This window comes from Thunnus thynnus, chromosome 14, assembly GCF_963924715.1.
Source record: "Thunnus thynnus chromosome 14, fThuThy2.1, whole genome shotgun sequence".
Classification (NCBI taxonomy): domain Eukaryota; kingdom Metazoa; phylum Chordata; class Actinopteri; order Scombriformes; family Scombridae; genus Thunnus; species Thunnus thynnus.
This window is the reverse complement of record NC_089530.1, coordinates 25778515-25792686: the sequence shown is the minus strand read 5'-3', so window position 1 is coordinate 25792686 and position 14172 is coordinate 25778515. Positions and strand designations below refer to the sequence as shown.

The 14172-nt window shown below is 38.5% G+C and overlaps 1 protein-coding gene across 4 annotated transcripts; it reads left to right on the top strand.

Annotated features, from left to right (window-relative positions):
* The first annotated feature begins 261 nt into the window (after positions 1-261).
* On the top strand, positions 262-13978 carry lnpk (lunapark, ER junction formation factor). Of its 4 annotated transcripts, none has more exons than XM_067610696.1 (16): positions 262-422; positions 2012-2081; positions 3497-3538; positions 3977-4027; positions 4116-4252; positions 4479-4537; positions 4917-4957; positions 5334-5417; positions 5536-5587; positions 5769-5885; positions 6152-6244; positions 6531-6636; positions 7282-7352; positions 7615-7785; positions 8806-8895; positions 10418-13978. In XM_067610696.1, exons 2-16 carry the CDS (start codon positions 2055-2057, stop codon positions 10645-10647), a joined length of 1371 nt encoding a protein of 456 aa, XP_067466797.1. In that variant the 5' UTR covers positions 262-422; positions 2012-2054; the 3' UTR covers positions 10648-13978. The 4 variants fall into 4 exon arrangements, with proteins under 4 accessions (XP_067466797.1, XP_067466796.1, XP_067466799.1 ...); XM_067610695.1 differs by having other exon boundaries at positions 6134-6244; XM_067610698.1 differs by lacking the exon at positions 8806-8895.
* Positions 13979-14172: the final 194 nt, after the last annotated feature.

The window sequence follows — 14172 nt, the reverse complement described above, 5'->3', positions numbered from 1 at the left end:
TCTCTGTCTCCAGTTTTTGAATGACGGTGATGTTTAGGACAAATTAAAATCAACTAATGAATATATAATTTTTAAAATTTAGCTATTAGTTGATATGATAGTAGTCATAAGTAGTTATTGAATTCAGTCTTCATCGTGAGCCTAAACGCTCCTAACATTGTGTAAACGGAGGGCAGTCTGCATATCAAAACAGCGAAGGGCAGAAAAAGACTACAACGCAAAGGACTCTGGGAAACACACCAACCTCTGCTCCCGGGTTACGTCAGTTACGTCGACAACACGCCGCGCCAACTCTCTCTTTGCAATAGAGATGTCAGTTTAGGTCACAGAGCAAAACTGAGCGCTAAAGTCTACGGTTTGCTTGTTTCTGCGCTAACGTGACTAAATGACACGCTAACAGAAACATAGAAACACCACCTAACGTAAGTACTTATTTAAATTAAAGTCCTATTAATGATGACCAGTCTAACCGACAGCATGCCTGCTGGGGACCTCCGTAACGTTACTAGTCTGTTATTATTGTTGTAGCTAGCTAGTTGACAACATCAGCGTTCAAACATGTAAGCTATATTTTTGTTTAATTCACATAAAAGGTATTTGTGAAGTTAAATTCAGGCGAATAGCCTCTCTACCTGTTATAATGATGGTTAGATTACGTTACTGTAGCTTGCTAGCAGCGGTTTGAAATGCCCAGTGTAATGGAGCAGTTAACGTTAGCCAGTTGCTAAGGTGAAATTATATTATTGTTCTCATGTAACAGGACAATGCTAAACAGGAAACCGACTTATTTACCTGCAAACCGTTTAAGTTATGAATGGAGAGTCTTAAGGACAAAAGCTAGTTGATGTTGTAACATTACAAATATTTATGTCTGGTGACCACCCTGGTACTATAACCCGAGGGATTTTAGTTAATATACTCTCTTAAATTACACATGTTGACTTCTAAACATTTTTACGAGGTCATTATTTTAGCATGACTTCAAGTTATTTACTTGGGGGGGGGAAGTGTTATTGCCAAGGGTGCAAACCAGTAAAATTAGAACATGAACGTTTTGCTAGTAAGTTTTGCAAGACATACAGTTTTTTTTTTGTTTGTTTGTTTTTTGGCTCACTCATATTATGATAAACACTGAACTTTTCTTACTGGCTTCCCCACTAAAGACAACACAACAGCAGCCTTTAGGCCACAGTATAAATGACTGAGTCATGTCCTGCATAACATCCTGTTTAAGAGTCCTAGTTGTTGACATAACTAGCACCTAACGATTACTTTCACTATTGATTAAACTGTCGATTATTTTCACGATTAATTGATTAGTGTTTTTGTCTATAAAATGGCAATCATTGTTTCCCAAATCTCTAGTTTTGTCCTGACAAACAGTCCACAACCCAAAGATATTCAGTTTGCTATCTTAAAGGACTAAAGAAATAAGAAAATATTCTGTTTTAAGAAGCTGGAATCAGAGAATGTGGAAATTTTCTTCTAAAAAAATGGCTCAAAATGATTAATCGATCATCAAAATAGTTGGCGATTAATGTAATACTCTGTAACTAATCGATTAATCGTTGCAGCTGTAGTCGTAACCGGTGAGACGTTGCCCTTTTATACAGTGAGATAAAACTAGAGCCGCTCATAGTAGGTTGATTTTTGCCTCGTACAAAGCACATGATATTCCACGTGAACCACCTCATATGTCAGACTCTTTTAAGCAAAGTCCAACTTCGCAGTAGATTATCTGTCAGTACTGTACAGCTTTATGTTATGTTACTCCTGAATTTATATAAAGGGCCCTTTGCAAAGATTTTCTCAGTAAATCCTCAACAACAATAGCCGTCACTGTGCCCAGTTATTCTATAGGCAGCTTGCTAAATCCTGTGATGATGTAAGTGCAAAAGTCATAGAAAGGTTTAAATGTGGTGTTAAACATTAGCAGCATAAATTATGCAACTTTAACAGCAATAATTATGTGCTTTGTTTACCCGTTTAACAGAGACTTTCTGTTTCACAGTGAACCAAAGGAATCAAAGAGGAAACTACTGTAATTTACAGATATGGGAGCTCTGATATCCCGATGGAAGGTAAGTAGATGGAAGAAAAGGAAGAGTTAAGTCAGAAAAGTCCTGCCACTGACATTTAAAAGGTTATCTTGCATCACAAGGATTTACAAGGGTTGATCAATAAAGAGGGGACAAATCATGCAGAGCCTCAACCAGTAACAGTAAAATCTTTAAATAAGCTCCAAAATATACAGGCAACAATTGCAGATAGACAGAAATCAATAAGACTGACCCTCTACTGACTGACCCTCTACCCTGGTCAGCATAGTTGTTGAAACAGTAGCATCTGATTTTTTTAGTTTTATTCATTCATTTTCTTTGGCAGATTTCTCAAAATTTGCTACAAAAGTCTTGAAATCTGACGCACTTCATCATTAATTCCAGTTTTGTTCCACTGTGTCTATACGAACACACAGCGCCTGAATGTGTTGAAAGACTCACATAAATTCTATCTTTTATTTTTACAGTTGAATTATTTTACTTGACAGGCTTTAAACAGTGAGACAAAAAGTTATTTCTGAACACGGATTGATAATAGAGTTTTGTCTTGTGTTCCTCCTGTGTGATGACAGTATTTGAGACAATTTGGTGGTGATAGTCGTCACCTCACAGAACCCTCTGCTCGAGCTGGATTAAATTCACTCACTATTTTTAGACATACTAGAGAAGCCAAAGGGAAATAGAAGAAGAGAGACAGAGTGGAGCCCGACCGATATATCTGTTGGCTGATATTTTCAGACGATATTGGCTTATCCCAGATATATTGTTGTATATTGATGTCGGCGTATATGTTATCAGATATGCACTGATGTTTTTTATTTTTTAAAGTCATATAGGCAGCATTTTATGTATATTTGACCTTAATATATAATCTTATATTCTATTTGTGTCTTTTTTAACTTATAGTTATTTATAATTATTAAATTCCCAGTGAAGTTTACTCTTTCAGTGCACTGATGTTGATGATTTTGGATCATTTATTTTATCGTTAAACTGTAATATATCCTGCCTCCATTGCATATCTTTGTCACAAGTGTTTGATATTTGAGGGATCATTGCAAAAAAAATGTGATATATAAATATAGATATAAAATATTGGCAAATATATCGATATTGGAATTTTTTTACTCCTGCATATCGGCATCGGCCAAAAAAATCCAGTGTCGGTCGGACACAGAGACAGAGAGAAAACAAGGGAAAACACATACTTTTGTACATCACATCTGCTTTTATTTACTGTCCTTGAGGTCGAAATATTTCCATGAACCAGGAAATGACTCTTTGATAAGTCACTAGCTAGCGTTGGGTTTACAGGAACAGGTTTAATTGTTTACTGATGAATTAATCAGTTCTGAATGTGTTGGCTGGAAGTGACACTGAGAAGCTCAGTGTTCATTGTTCTAATGATGTTGTTCTGATCTTTACCCTCCATCCAGACAAAGCCAACAACAGTTGAGCAGCTGGAGAACTTGGACAAGGTACTGACTAAATATTGTGTCTGATTTTATGTGTTCACACATTTCTTTTAGCATAGAAGATGTATACCTACAAGTTTGCAAATGACCTTTTTCTTAATGGGGTTATACAGTCAGCTGTGGCCTGGATTACTGAAAAAAAGGGGATGAACGTAACTGAACATGAGGCAGAAATTCCATGTTTTAGTCAGCATAGTTACTGAGCTAACTTTTATTGATCCTGAGTCATGAGAAAGGTCACTTGTTTAATGAAGAAGGGATGCGGCACCGAGCTGAAACCATAACTCATAAATGAGTATCCCAAATGAAATGAGAAAGCACAAAAAGCAAATCCCTCTCCCGGAAACCGAAAGACTGTGAACTCTACGTAACATTTGATTATTGAAGATTGATTATCTGTCAGTGTTTAAATAACCTTTAACCTCCATCTATCTCTTGTAGGAGATTAAAGAGCTGGAGGAGTTTAGAGCTAAAAACCAGCGTCTGCAAAAGGTAAATTCAGCAAAATATGGACAGTGACGTTCTCGGATTGTTTGGTTTCCTTTTCCTCATCAACGTATCTATGTGCATCTTTCTGCAGCTGTGGGTCGGCTGGTTGCTTTTCTACTCGTCGGTTCTTTACCTGCTGGTCTCTCTGATCGTCTACTGTCTCTACCTACCTGAACAATGGTTGGAGAGACTAGCCATGGCCCTGCCTTTCTTCATATACCCAGTGCTGTGAGTGTCTGTGCTGTTTTCCAAGATGTTTTACAATCCTCTGCAAAGTACAGATGTGTTATTTTGAATCTGGTTTTTAAGTCCTTGAATTTTCTATGCTCTACAGTGAGCAGATACAAATATATCTTTAGTTTGTTCTTGTGTTAGTTGACAAGTTTTAATCGGATGTTGATAATGAGGAATAATTACTTCTCTCTTTGACTGTCTTTATCTTTCTCTTCACCAGGGTGTGGTTCATCAGGAAGTTGTTGATTTTTATCTTTTCCAAACGCACTGAGAGAAACAGTAAGTTGTCTGTCAGTCTCCCTCTGTTCACCTCTTCATTCAGTTAAAACCTCCTATGTCTTTTTCAGGCTTTTGTTAATCTCAACGGTCTCTAACGGGCTCACGACTCACCACACTGTTACTGTTGTCGTACTTACAGTAACTGTTACACATTTCTTACAGTGATTACATTGATTTTATAGTCTGCCTATAAAGACAAACAGCTTTTGTGTTCTAAACATCAAAAACCACTTTGTAATACAAACTCATTAACTTGTATTAAGAGTACACCATTTCTGAATACATCTGACATATTCCATTTCAGAGCAGAAGTGAATGGAAATGAAATTGATTTTTAGTTTTTTTTAATGAACTAAAGTTGTTTCTGCTTCTTTTTTAGATGATAAACTAGAAGATTTAAAGGTTGCCAAAAAAAAGATTGTAAGTGTCAAATCCTTCACAGTTGTGTCTTTTTTACTGACTTGTTTAAAGAGAGTTGGGATGTTATGGGATGCAGGAGTGCAACATTTTGATCTTTATTTCATATGTAAAATAGTATTTCTTGTCATCAGCATGATGATTTGTCAAACAAGCTGGTCATTACAGCTGCTTTCTGTTGGTTTTTTTCACTGATGACTCATGTCAAAACCTTTTTTGGGGGGGGTCTATTATCTTATATATATTTATTCAGACTTTGCCCGACATCAGATGAATGATTCTGTCTGAGGTTTGCCGTGATTCTCCTTTGTGTTTTAACCAAGAGACCACAATTCAGTCTGCATGTTAGAACTAAAGTTTCCCCGGTTTATGCTTTCAGCTTGAGGAAGTGATGGAAACGGAGACGTACAAAAACGCCAAACTCATCCTGGAACGTTTTGATCCCGAAGCCAAGAAGAAAGCTGTGAGTGCTGTTGTCTAGTTTTTTTTTGTTTTGCCTGAATGTTTCTTAATCGTATCTTGTATTTTATTTTTGTTTTGTTTGACATTTGTCGGTTTTGTTCACTGTTGCTATGTTGCAGGAGCTGGAGTCGACTCCGGTGCGTCCTCAGATGACTCCCAGACCAGGACAAGGTACAACACATGCAGAAATACACAACCAAAAGATAAAAGCGTGACATTTCAAATTTAATGTGCGGTTTTGATGGAGCTCAGGCCAACGATTCCTTGTTACTGAAATACAACAAAAGGATACACATTAAATTATTTTCTCCGCAAAAGAATTTTTCTTAATGAATTCCTTTCCTCTCCTCAGAGATTCGCCAGAGGGGGGTGGCAATGAGACCCATGCCAATGGGCACCCCAGCTGCCATGGTAATGACTCCCCAACGTGGAGCACAGACCCCATTGGGACCAGGGGGCACACCTGTGGGTAAGGGGACAAACAGAGATACTTAACGAAGTATGTAGCAGGATCACAGACACCGAGAGCTTGTCAGTTGTGATGTTTCATTGAGGAACATTACAAGTCACATCTCTCGCCGGTCCCTGCAGACTCTCAGTCGGCCAGGCTACGGGCGAAGTCAAAGGCAACTGGAATAAACAGCAAGACCAGTTGCCTTTGACTCAGTTCTTTTAGACATCAGTCTGTGTCTTTATTACATGTTGCTCTCCCTCCAGAACCTGTCCCTCTCTCAGCTCCAGGAGGACCACCGGAGAGATCTGCTCTGTCTGCGTCTGTCCTCCAGGGGGCAGTACCCAGGACCCCCTGCTCCCCTATACCTGGTGTCGGTAGGTTGAAATGGAGTACATCCTCGTATAACACCGTATATTTTGGTATGAAAGAAGAATTATCAGCTGTAGCTGGTTTCTGTGATTTAAATTTGGGGTTTGTTTGATCCAATTACCTGGTTTAGGCCCCACCAGAATGGCAGTACACATCAGAAGTCTGTTGAATTAAATATAAACCTCTTAAACCATCCAAAAACACACTCTAAATTATTCCTGAATTTAAAAAGAGTAATGCATTTTCTCTCTGTGTGTGTGTATAATAATCTCCATGTGTGTGTTATTGCAGGCATGCATCCTCCAGGTCCTCCATTAGCAAGACCCATTCTGCCCAAAGACAGAGGAGCTGTGGACCGAGTGGTTGAGTACCTGGTAGGGGATGGACCACAGAACAGGTAAAGACAGTGTTTTTTTTTTTTAGATCTAAAGCACCTCATGGATGTAGCTTGTAACATACCAAAGTCACGTCCTCATTTAGCAGTCTGCAGATTCTCCACAAGGGAGTGGTGTTTAGTCATTGTCAGACTACCTCTATACATGCTAACCTGCCCCATCTATAGTACTGGATCAGTATCAATTTGTATTAGTTTAGACCTGTAGATGAAGACATGTTGATGTTGCTTCCTACTGGAAAAATAACTAATAACTACAACCACTGTGAAAAGGAAAAAAAAGGCTGCAGCTCATTGTTAGTGTTATAATTGCAGAAGCTTTTAATGTCCTTTCCCGCAGATGACAGCGACATGTCTACATCTGCAGATCTACTGCTTCCATAACTTTTCCTACGAGAGTTGGGTGGAACCCTTGATCACAGACACACCCCATACTTTTCTATTTCTTGTACATATTTGGCCATATTTGTATTGAAAAGTAAAGCACAGAGGTACATGTCTTCTGGGAAAACAGGTAATCACTGACTAACGTAGGGGCAGATAACTAGAGATTTAACTATTGTGAAAGAACTCCTGGAATACACCGAACATCACAGATTTATGATCTCAAGCAGTCTCTCTCCCACTGATCTTTCTTCTTTCCTACAGATACGCATTGATCTGCCAACAGTGTTTCTCTCATAACGGCATGGCTCTGAAAGAAGAGTTTGAATATCTAGGTAAGAGAGACAGAAACACACTACCACATTTAGTGAGAAGGACCATCAAGAGAGAACGTAATGCAAGTGAAGTTTTTGAGATTACAAACTTCAGGAGATCATTGTAAGGCAAACTGGGATTATTAACCAGGGGAATCTTGATACTTGGGCTTTGTCCTACTGGGTAAACTGATGCAATCTTCTCTTTTAATACCGCCTCTTTCTGTTTCGCTCGCTCTTGTTTTCTTTCTCCTTCTCTCTCTCTTTATTCTCCTCTCCCCAGCCTTTCGTTGCGCATATTGCTACTTCCTGAATCCAGCTAGGAAAACCCGCCCTCAGGCTCCCAGGCTCCCAGAGTTTAGCTATGAGAGGAGGCTGCGTGCAGAATCACGTTCCCCTGGACCAACACCACGCTCTGGGACAGACACAGAGGAGAGCACGCCCCCTTCTGGAGGTACAGAAGAACACACATACACAGACGGACACACACAATCAGCAAGCAAGACCAATCAGGTCTCCTCAGGTCTGGGAAAAAAAAGCGAAAAAATGTGTTAAAGTCAAGAGCAATGCTGAAGAGAAGTCCTAATTAAGACTGATGCTGAAATTGTAGAAAAATAAAAGGTTCTACACACTGGAGGAACGATCAGAGACGGACTGAAATAAATATCTGAGATCAGACAAAAAGAAAGGCAACTGAGAAAATTGGTTGAGACTTTGAACATGTTTGCTACACTCCTGAGAGAGACCTGCATACGCACACACACACACTCATACACTGTTTTTTATGTAACTTACTCCGTGTCCTAACCACCCGTGTCAAATGCTTCTTAGTGTAGCGCTCCAGTTGAATTTTTTCTTTAGTTTGTGTTTGATTCTTTTCCCATCTTTAATGATGCCAACTTTTATCCTTTTGTAGTTGTTAGTGAGCAGGGAGCCAGCGGAGGTGAGACAGCACCACCTTCAAATATCATCATCTTCTCTGCTACAGGAATCTACCGAGTGTTTTTGTGATTGTAGTTTTAAAACTGAGAAATACACGAGATATAGAATACCTGTCATCTCCTTCAAAGTGATCTCTCAGTGTCTGAAATACAGAGATCAGTAGAAAAGTTCATGCTCTTGCAGACCTGGTTCTTGCTAGATGAGGACGACTTTCTTGTTTGTTGTCATGGTGGTGCAACATAATCAAACCAGTTGGAGGGAAAATGCAAACAAATGTCTTTGAGTGGCATACTGGTTAAAGAGTGTGAGTCATACCTGTTAGTCAGTATCGTTTTGGAAACTGATTCTTCGTTAGTGCAAAGTAGAAACAGCAGCAATCAAGCATGAATTTCATCCGTCTCAACATCCTGTATCCGTTAAATTTACATTCATAGAAGTTCCACAGTACATTTCCTTTGTCAGACCTGTGAGCACACTTAACTGTGCAGTATTACAGTGACCAGTGGGTTTAACAGTGTGATCTTGCCTCTAGCTAAGGCTCCGGCTCCGTGGAATATGGTCCACAGTTTCCAGATCCAGCACAGTCCAAAGAACCCTCAGAACCGACCTCTGCAGAGTCCAGGTTCCCCAGACTCTCCTCCTCTCCCTGCACTGTCTGATCTGGCTTAATTTGAACTGATTAATTGATTTGATTAGCTCCCAAATGAGTCACTTTTCTTGGCTATAGAATCCTATCCATAACATTATAGAGCACAGTCTATGCCTATCACAAATCACTACTTCTGGTAACACTAAAGCAATAATGGGTTTTAGCAGTTCCTGGATGACTACACCAGACTTGGGTCAAATAGTTTTTACAAGTACAAATCCGCTTTGGAGATTTGCAATTCATCCTACAAAGTTAAAAAAAAATCACAATTGTAAATGCTTTAACTGAAATCTGATGAAGCATTGGTGGATCAGCTCTAAATATTTGGTGCCATATGAAATAAAATACTTCTTTGACCCAGATTTGGTCTTCACTGAGTGTACAAAATATTTAGACCAACTTTGTAATTGATCAGTTTACTATATTTATGTCTAAATTGTCTCAAGAAACCATCTCTGGTCCTCTTCTACGCCTACATTTGGTCAAAAACAGATTGGACTTGTGTCTGTTTGAGTCACTTCATGTAAAAAAAAAAAAAAAAAAAACATCAGTGTCTAATATTTCGTGCACAAAGTGTCATTTTTGTGTTTAATCCCCATTTGGATGGGATATATTTCCTGAGGGGAGCTTGAGTGATTTTAATATAAGAGCGCTGATTAGTTATCTTAACACATTTTCCCTTGATCCCAGTTTTAATTACAGTGTCAAATACCTCCGATTAGGTGAACATGTTGTTCATCCTGAAACTTTAAGTCCCATTTAAGTCAGCATATGTCTGAGATTTAATGCATCCACACCTGTGTTTCCATTCATTTTTAGTTCAGCAGGTGACGTACGTCATGTGATTTTTCCCTCAGAGTATCCTCGATTATCACAAACCGCCATCTGTAATTGGACTGTGTGATCCAGAGCAATGAGTTTAGTAGAAGAACAGAGCAAATATTTTATTGCCTATCTCCTCCTGGAATATTAATCCTTTCCAAACAGGGCTCAACAAGTCTTCCTTTACGCCACAGGCTGGACAGATTATTTTCTATTTAACGGAATGAATCTTCAAGTATGCAAATAATGGTGCATGTCGATGAATCTCATTTGATTTTTTAGATCCACAGTGAAACATGCTAATCATTTTATTAAATTGCAATGATTCTAACAATGTAATTATATTCCTGACATATGTGTATCTGAAACAGCAGAGCCTCTGTTGTTGTTGACGCTGACAGATATTTTTCAGTTTTAATTACCCTCATGAGGCTTTGTTGTTGAACTCCATTGTCAGTCAACTCCTGTTTAACTCATGTTTATCTTAACAAAAAGAATGCCGCTGATTTCCTCTGATTTATCACTGTTTTTAACTCCCAACAACCAATCGTTTGATGTATTCACATAATCTTAAAAGCTCACTCTTTCTCTCTTACCTCCACCTTTTCTCTCACCCTTCTGTCTCTTCTCTCGCTGGTTATTTACATGTCTGACTTGCACTTCTTCTCCTCAGATGAGAAAGAGATCGGGGAAGAGGAAAGACCCACCAAAGACATAGAGAGTGAGATCCAATCAGAGGAGCCGCAGCCACAGCAGCAGCAGCAGCAGCAGAAGCAGGAGGAGGAGGAGGAAGAGGAAGAAGAAGAAGAAGTGGTTCAGGAGGAGGAGGAGGAGGAGCAGGAAAAGGTGGAATCAGAACAAAGTCACAGCGCCCCTTGTGAGACAGAATCTCAGCCATCATAGTTGCACAGAGTCCAGAGGAGGACCAGGAAGGACTGATTATTCTGTCCAGACTAAAGGTGTTGGTATTGGCCATGATAGACAGGTGGCATTTTAAAGCAATATGGAAGAGCAAGGATTGCCATTAATAGTAGTTTGATATTTTTCTTCCCTGCAACCAAAAACTCAATCAATCTCATTTGTATTTCAGTTTGAAGCGTTTAGTTTCCATTTTTTTCGTGTGTGCCTAAATTCAACTGTTCAATTGTAGATGCAATTTCCTGACTCTCAAAGTCAAAAGCCGTCATACTGAGATGAAGCAGGTACGGACGGTGATGATGCTGATTAAATAAATGCAACATATTCTTAATGAAGAACATAATGCAGTATGAGGATCAAAATTCTTATTTATGAAATTGTGTATGTTAAAATTGCCAAACCGTATTGCCTGAAAATGATGCCGACATATCATGGCCTTTTAACAGTTTGATTGGTTGACTGGGAAGGTGTTAGATTGATGATTGTAGTTTTAATCCGAAAGCTGTTTCCTGATAGAGTAGTTGGCTGCTGATAGTGCTCCTTATGTGGTGACTGACAAGCTGTCATAGGTCAATAGTTTATAATTTATAATGTAAGGTTCTTTTTAAGTAGTTGGCCACTGTATGATTTTATTAATGAAAAGTGTTATGATTTTAGATATAACTGCTGGTTCACAAATGGTTTGTCTTCAGATGCGGCAATAACACAAAACATACTTAAATCTAAATTCCTTTATTAACTCTTATTTCGGTAATTTATTTTTTCACTCAGTTTGGTTTGTGTATATTTTGCTTAATGTCACAGTTACTCATAATGGAAATATTAAGTGTAGCACATACATGTTATTTATTGTTTTTGTTGGGTAATGTACAGAATTCTTCACTTAAGTTCTCGAGAGATCATAAAATCCAACGAAGTGCATTTTAAAGGACCAGTGTGTGGGATTTAGTGGCATCTAGTGGTGAGTTGGCAGATTGCAAGCAGCTGAATACGCCTCATCCTCCCCTTCCAAGCATGTAGAAGAACCTACGGTGGCCACGAAAAATACGAAAGCCCTTTTCTAGAGCCAGTGTTTGGTTTGTCCGTTCTGGGCTACTGTAGAAACATGGCAGTGCAACATGGTGGCCACCTTGGAAGGGGACTCTGTAGATATAAAGGTCTCATTCTAAGGTAACGAAAACACAATGATCCTTATTTTCAGGTGATTATTCATTAATGAAAACATACATATGAATATCATGTTTCATTTCTGCCGAGTCCACTAAATTCTACACACTGCACCTTTAAGACAAACCTGTTGTGAATCAGGACGTCATTGATCGTGTTTACAGAATATGCATACAAGTGTACTGGTAAGTTACGAGAGTACTGCTATGACTTTTTTGTCTCCTATTTTTAATCCCTCATACAGGCTCTTCTAGCCTAATGATTAAAAATCTCTGATAACTTTGTTATACTCACATTTTTACTAAACACTGATGCATGTACGCATTATATCATGCTGGGTTTTTTAAGTGTTTTTTTTTTTTTTTTCATGATGTTTTAGCAGCTTATTCCAGACAAAGTGTATCTGGGAGCAGTTACCCAGAACACAGCTAATATTCTCCTCACTAGGAGCAGAGGTCGTATACATTGACTGTTGTTGACCGTTCATGCCTTTTTTTTTTTTTCCTTTTTGTTGGTGAGGGAAGTGAAATGCCGAGTAACTTTTTTGACAACAGCAAATTATTTCCAGTAATGTTAAATGACCCACTTATTACTGCAGCTACCCAGAACAGAAGAGTGTGTAGCAGCCAATAAATGAACTCTGTGTTTTTTAGCAGACGCATGTGTTTGTTTGCAAGCTTTTCTAAATCTGAAGTATGAACTGACTCTTGTAGGTTCTACTGAATGATGAAAGAAAGACGATGTAGACTCATCAGGTCTGCCAAAATCAGTCAGACTTCACAGAAATAATTTGACTTCCTCATCAAGCTTTTGTTGTAGTGTTGGTTTTATGGTTTTTTGCAGCTTGTCAACCTAAGCTAACAATACTTAGACAGAAGCAGTCTGATTAAACTTAACCTCTAAACATTTGGCAGGTGAAGAAACTGGAGCTAAAACTGCCGATTTATCCCTATCTAGTTATTGCCAATTGTAGTTCTTACTAGTATTATTATTTGCCAAATGCTCTGGTGTTTTATCTGTATTTCCTGACTTCATTTGCACTGTTTTGTTTTTCTTAGTATTTATTTGGCCATATTATATTTTAATCTATAGTTCAGGTATTGCTGCACTGTTTGATTGTAGACATTTAGAACTAAATCTATAATTGCCTTGCTACTGTCACATCTATTTAAAGGTACTTCCCTGGTTTGGGTACTGTAGCTTTCATGGTGCTGCAGATAAGCATGTGTTTTAAAATTGAAATTGTTTTCTTCTAATGTCTGCCTTGGTTGCTGCTGTTATTTTCATTGGTTTACAGTGTAATCTGCTCTATGTGTAGCCACTATAGCAACATCAAATTAAGGAGGTTTATGGTTCATTTAGCCAGCACTGGCACTTAGTGTTTTTGATGATAACCACTTTTATTCAGTTATTAAACAGAGCCAAAAAAAAAGTAAGTCTCTATGCAAATATTAATATGTCTCATCACCTGTGTTGTACAGGTGTGGTCCCAGAAACACAATCAGTTCTTGTGGGGTAGACAGTCAACACATTAAATTCTATTTAAAGTGTGTACTTGAATGAGTTCAGTCTCTGATTTTCAGACTATTTCTGTATGTTTCTAATTAGTCGTTGACCTCCTCGAAACCTTGTAGCAACCCAGAATTATTTTGCAGAAGCTGCTCATAATGGTTTGGGCCGGCCTGCTGAATCGATACATGGGAGCTTAAATGTTTTTGGACTAAGCTTTGCTGAATGTTTAGGGGAGCGCATAATGAATTGAAAGCCTCCAATCGACCACAGCTTGACATTTTGTTTTAGTCCCGTTATTTATCTTCACCAGACAGCCGTTGCATCATTATGCCTGTACCAGCTCACTGACTTGTGGTCAGCTGAATGCTGTCAGTGTTAACAAGCTTTCTCCATAATGTGTGCTGGTAATGAAAATGTGGTGAAAGTTCAAAATATAAAGCTGCCACTTTGATATTATAAAAAAATCTATAATTCTCAACAAGTTATCTCACATACTGACATGTAATATCTGTTTATTTTTTTGTATTTGTAGGTTTGTTTTGCTCTGATAGATTTATCAGGCACATTTCTGCCAACGCTGGTTGTCATTAAGTGTGCGCATGGCACGCCTAATAAAAGTTTTTCAACAACAAAGGAAGGCAATTGTTATTCTGTTGTGGTTCTGAAATGCTGTCCCCATCCATTTCACAGATTAATTTAGTTTCTGCCCCAAATGTAACTGTCTTCAAGGTCAGTTACCGCCCACTGCACCCACCCGTAACCCATGTGGAGCATCCCATGAATCCCAATCAGAAGCTACAGTGTTGTTTTTAAGTTAGAAGATAGTTATAT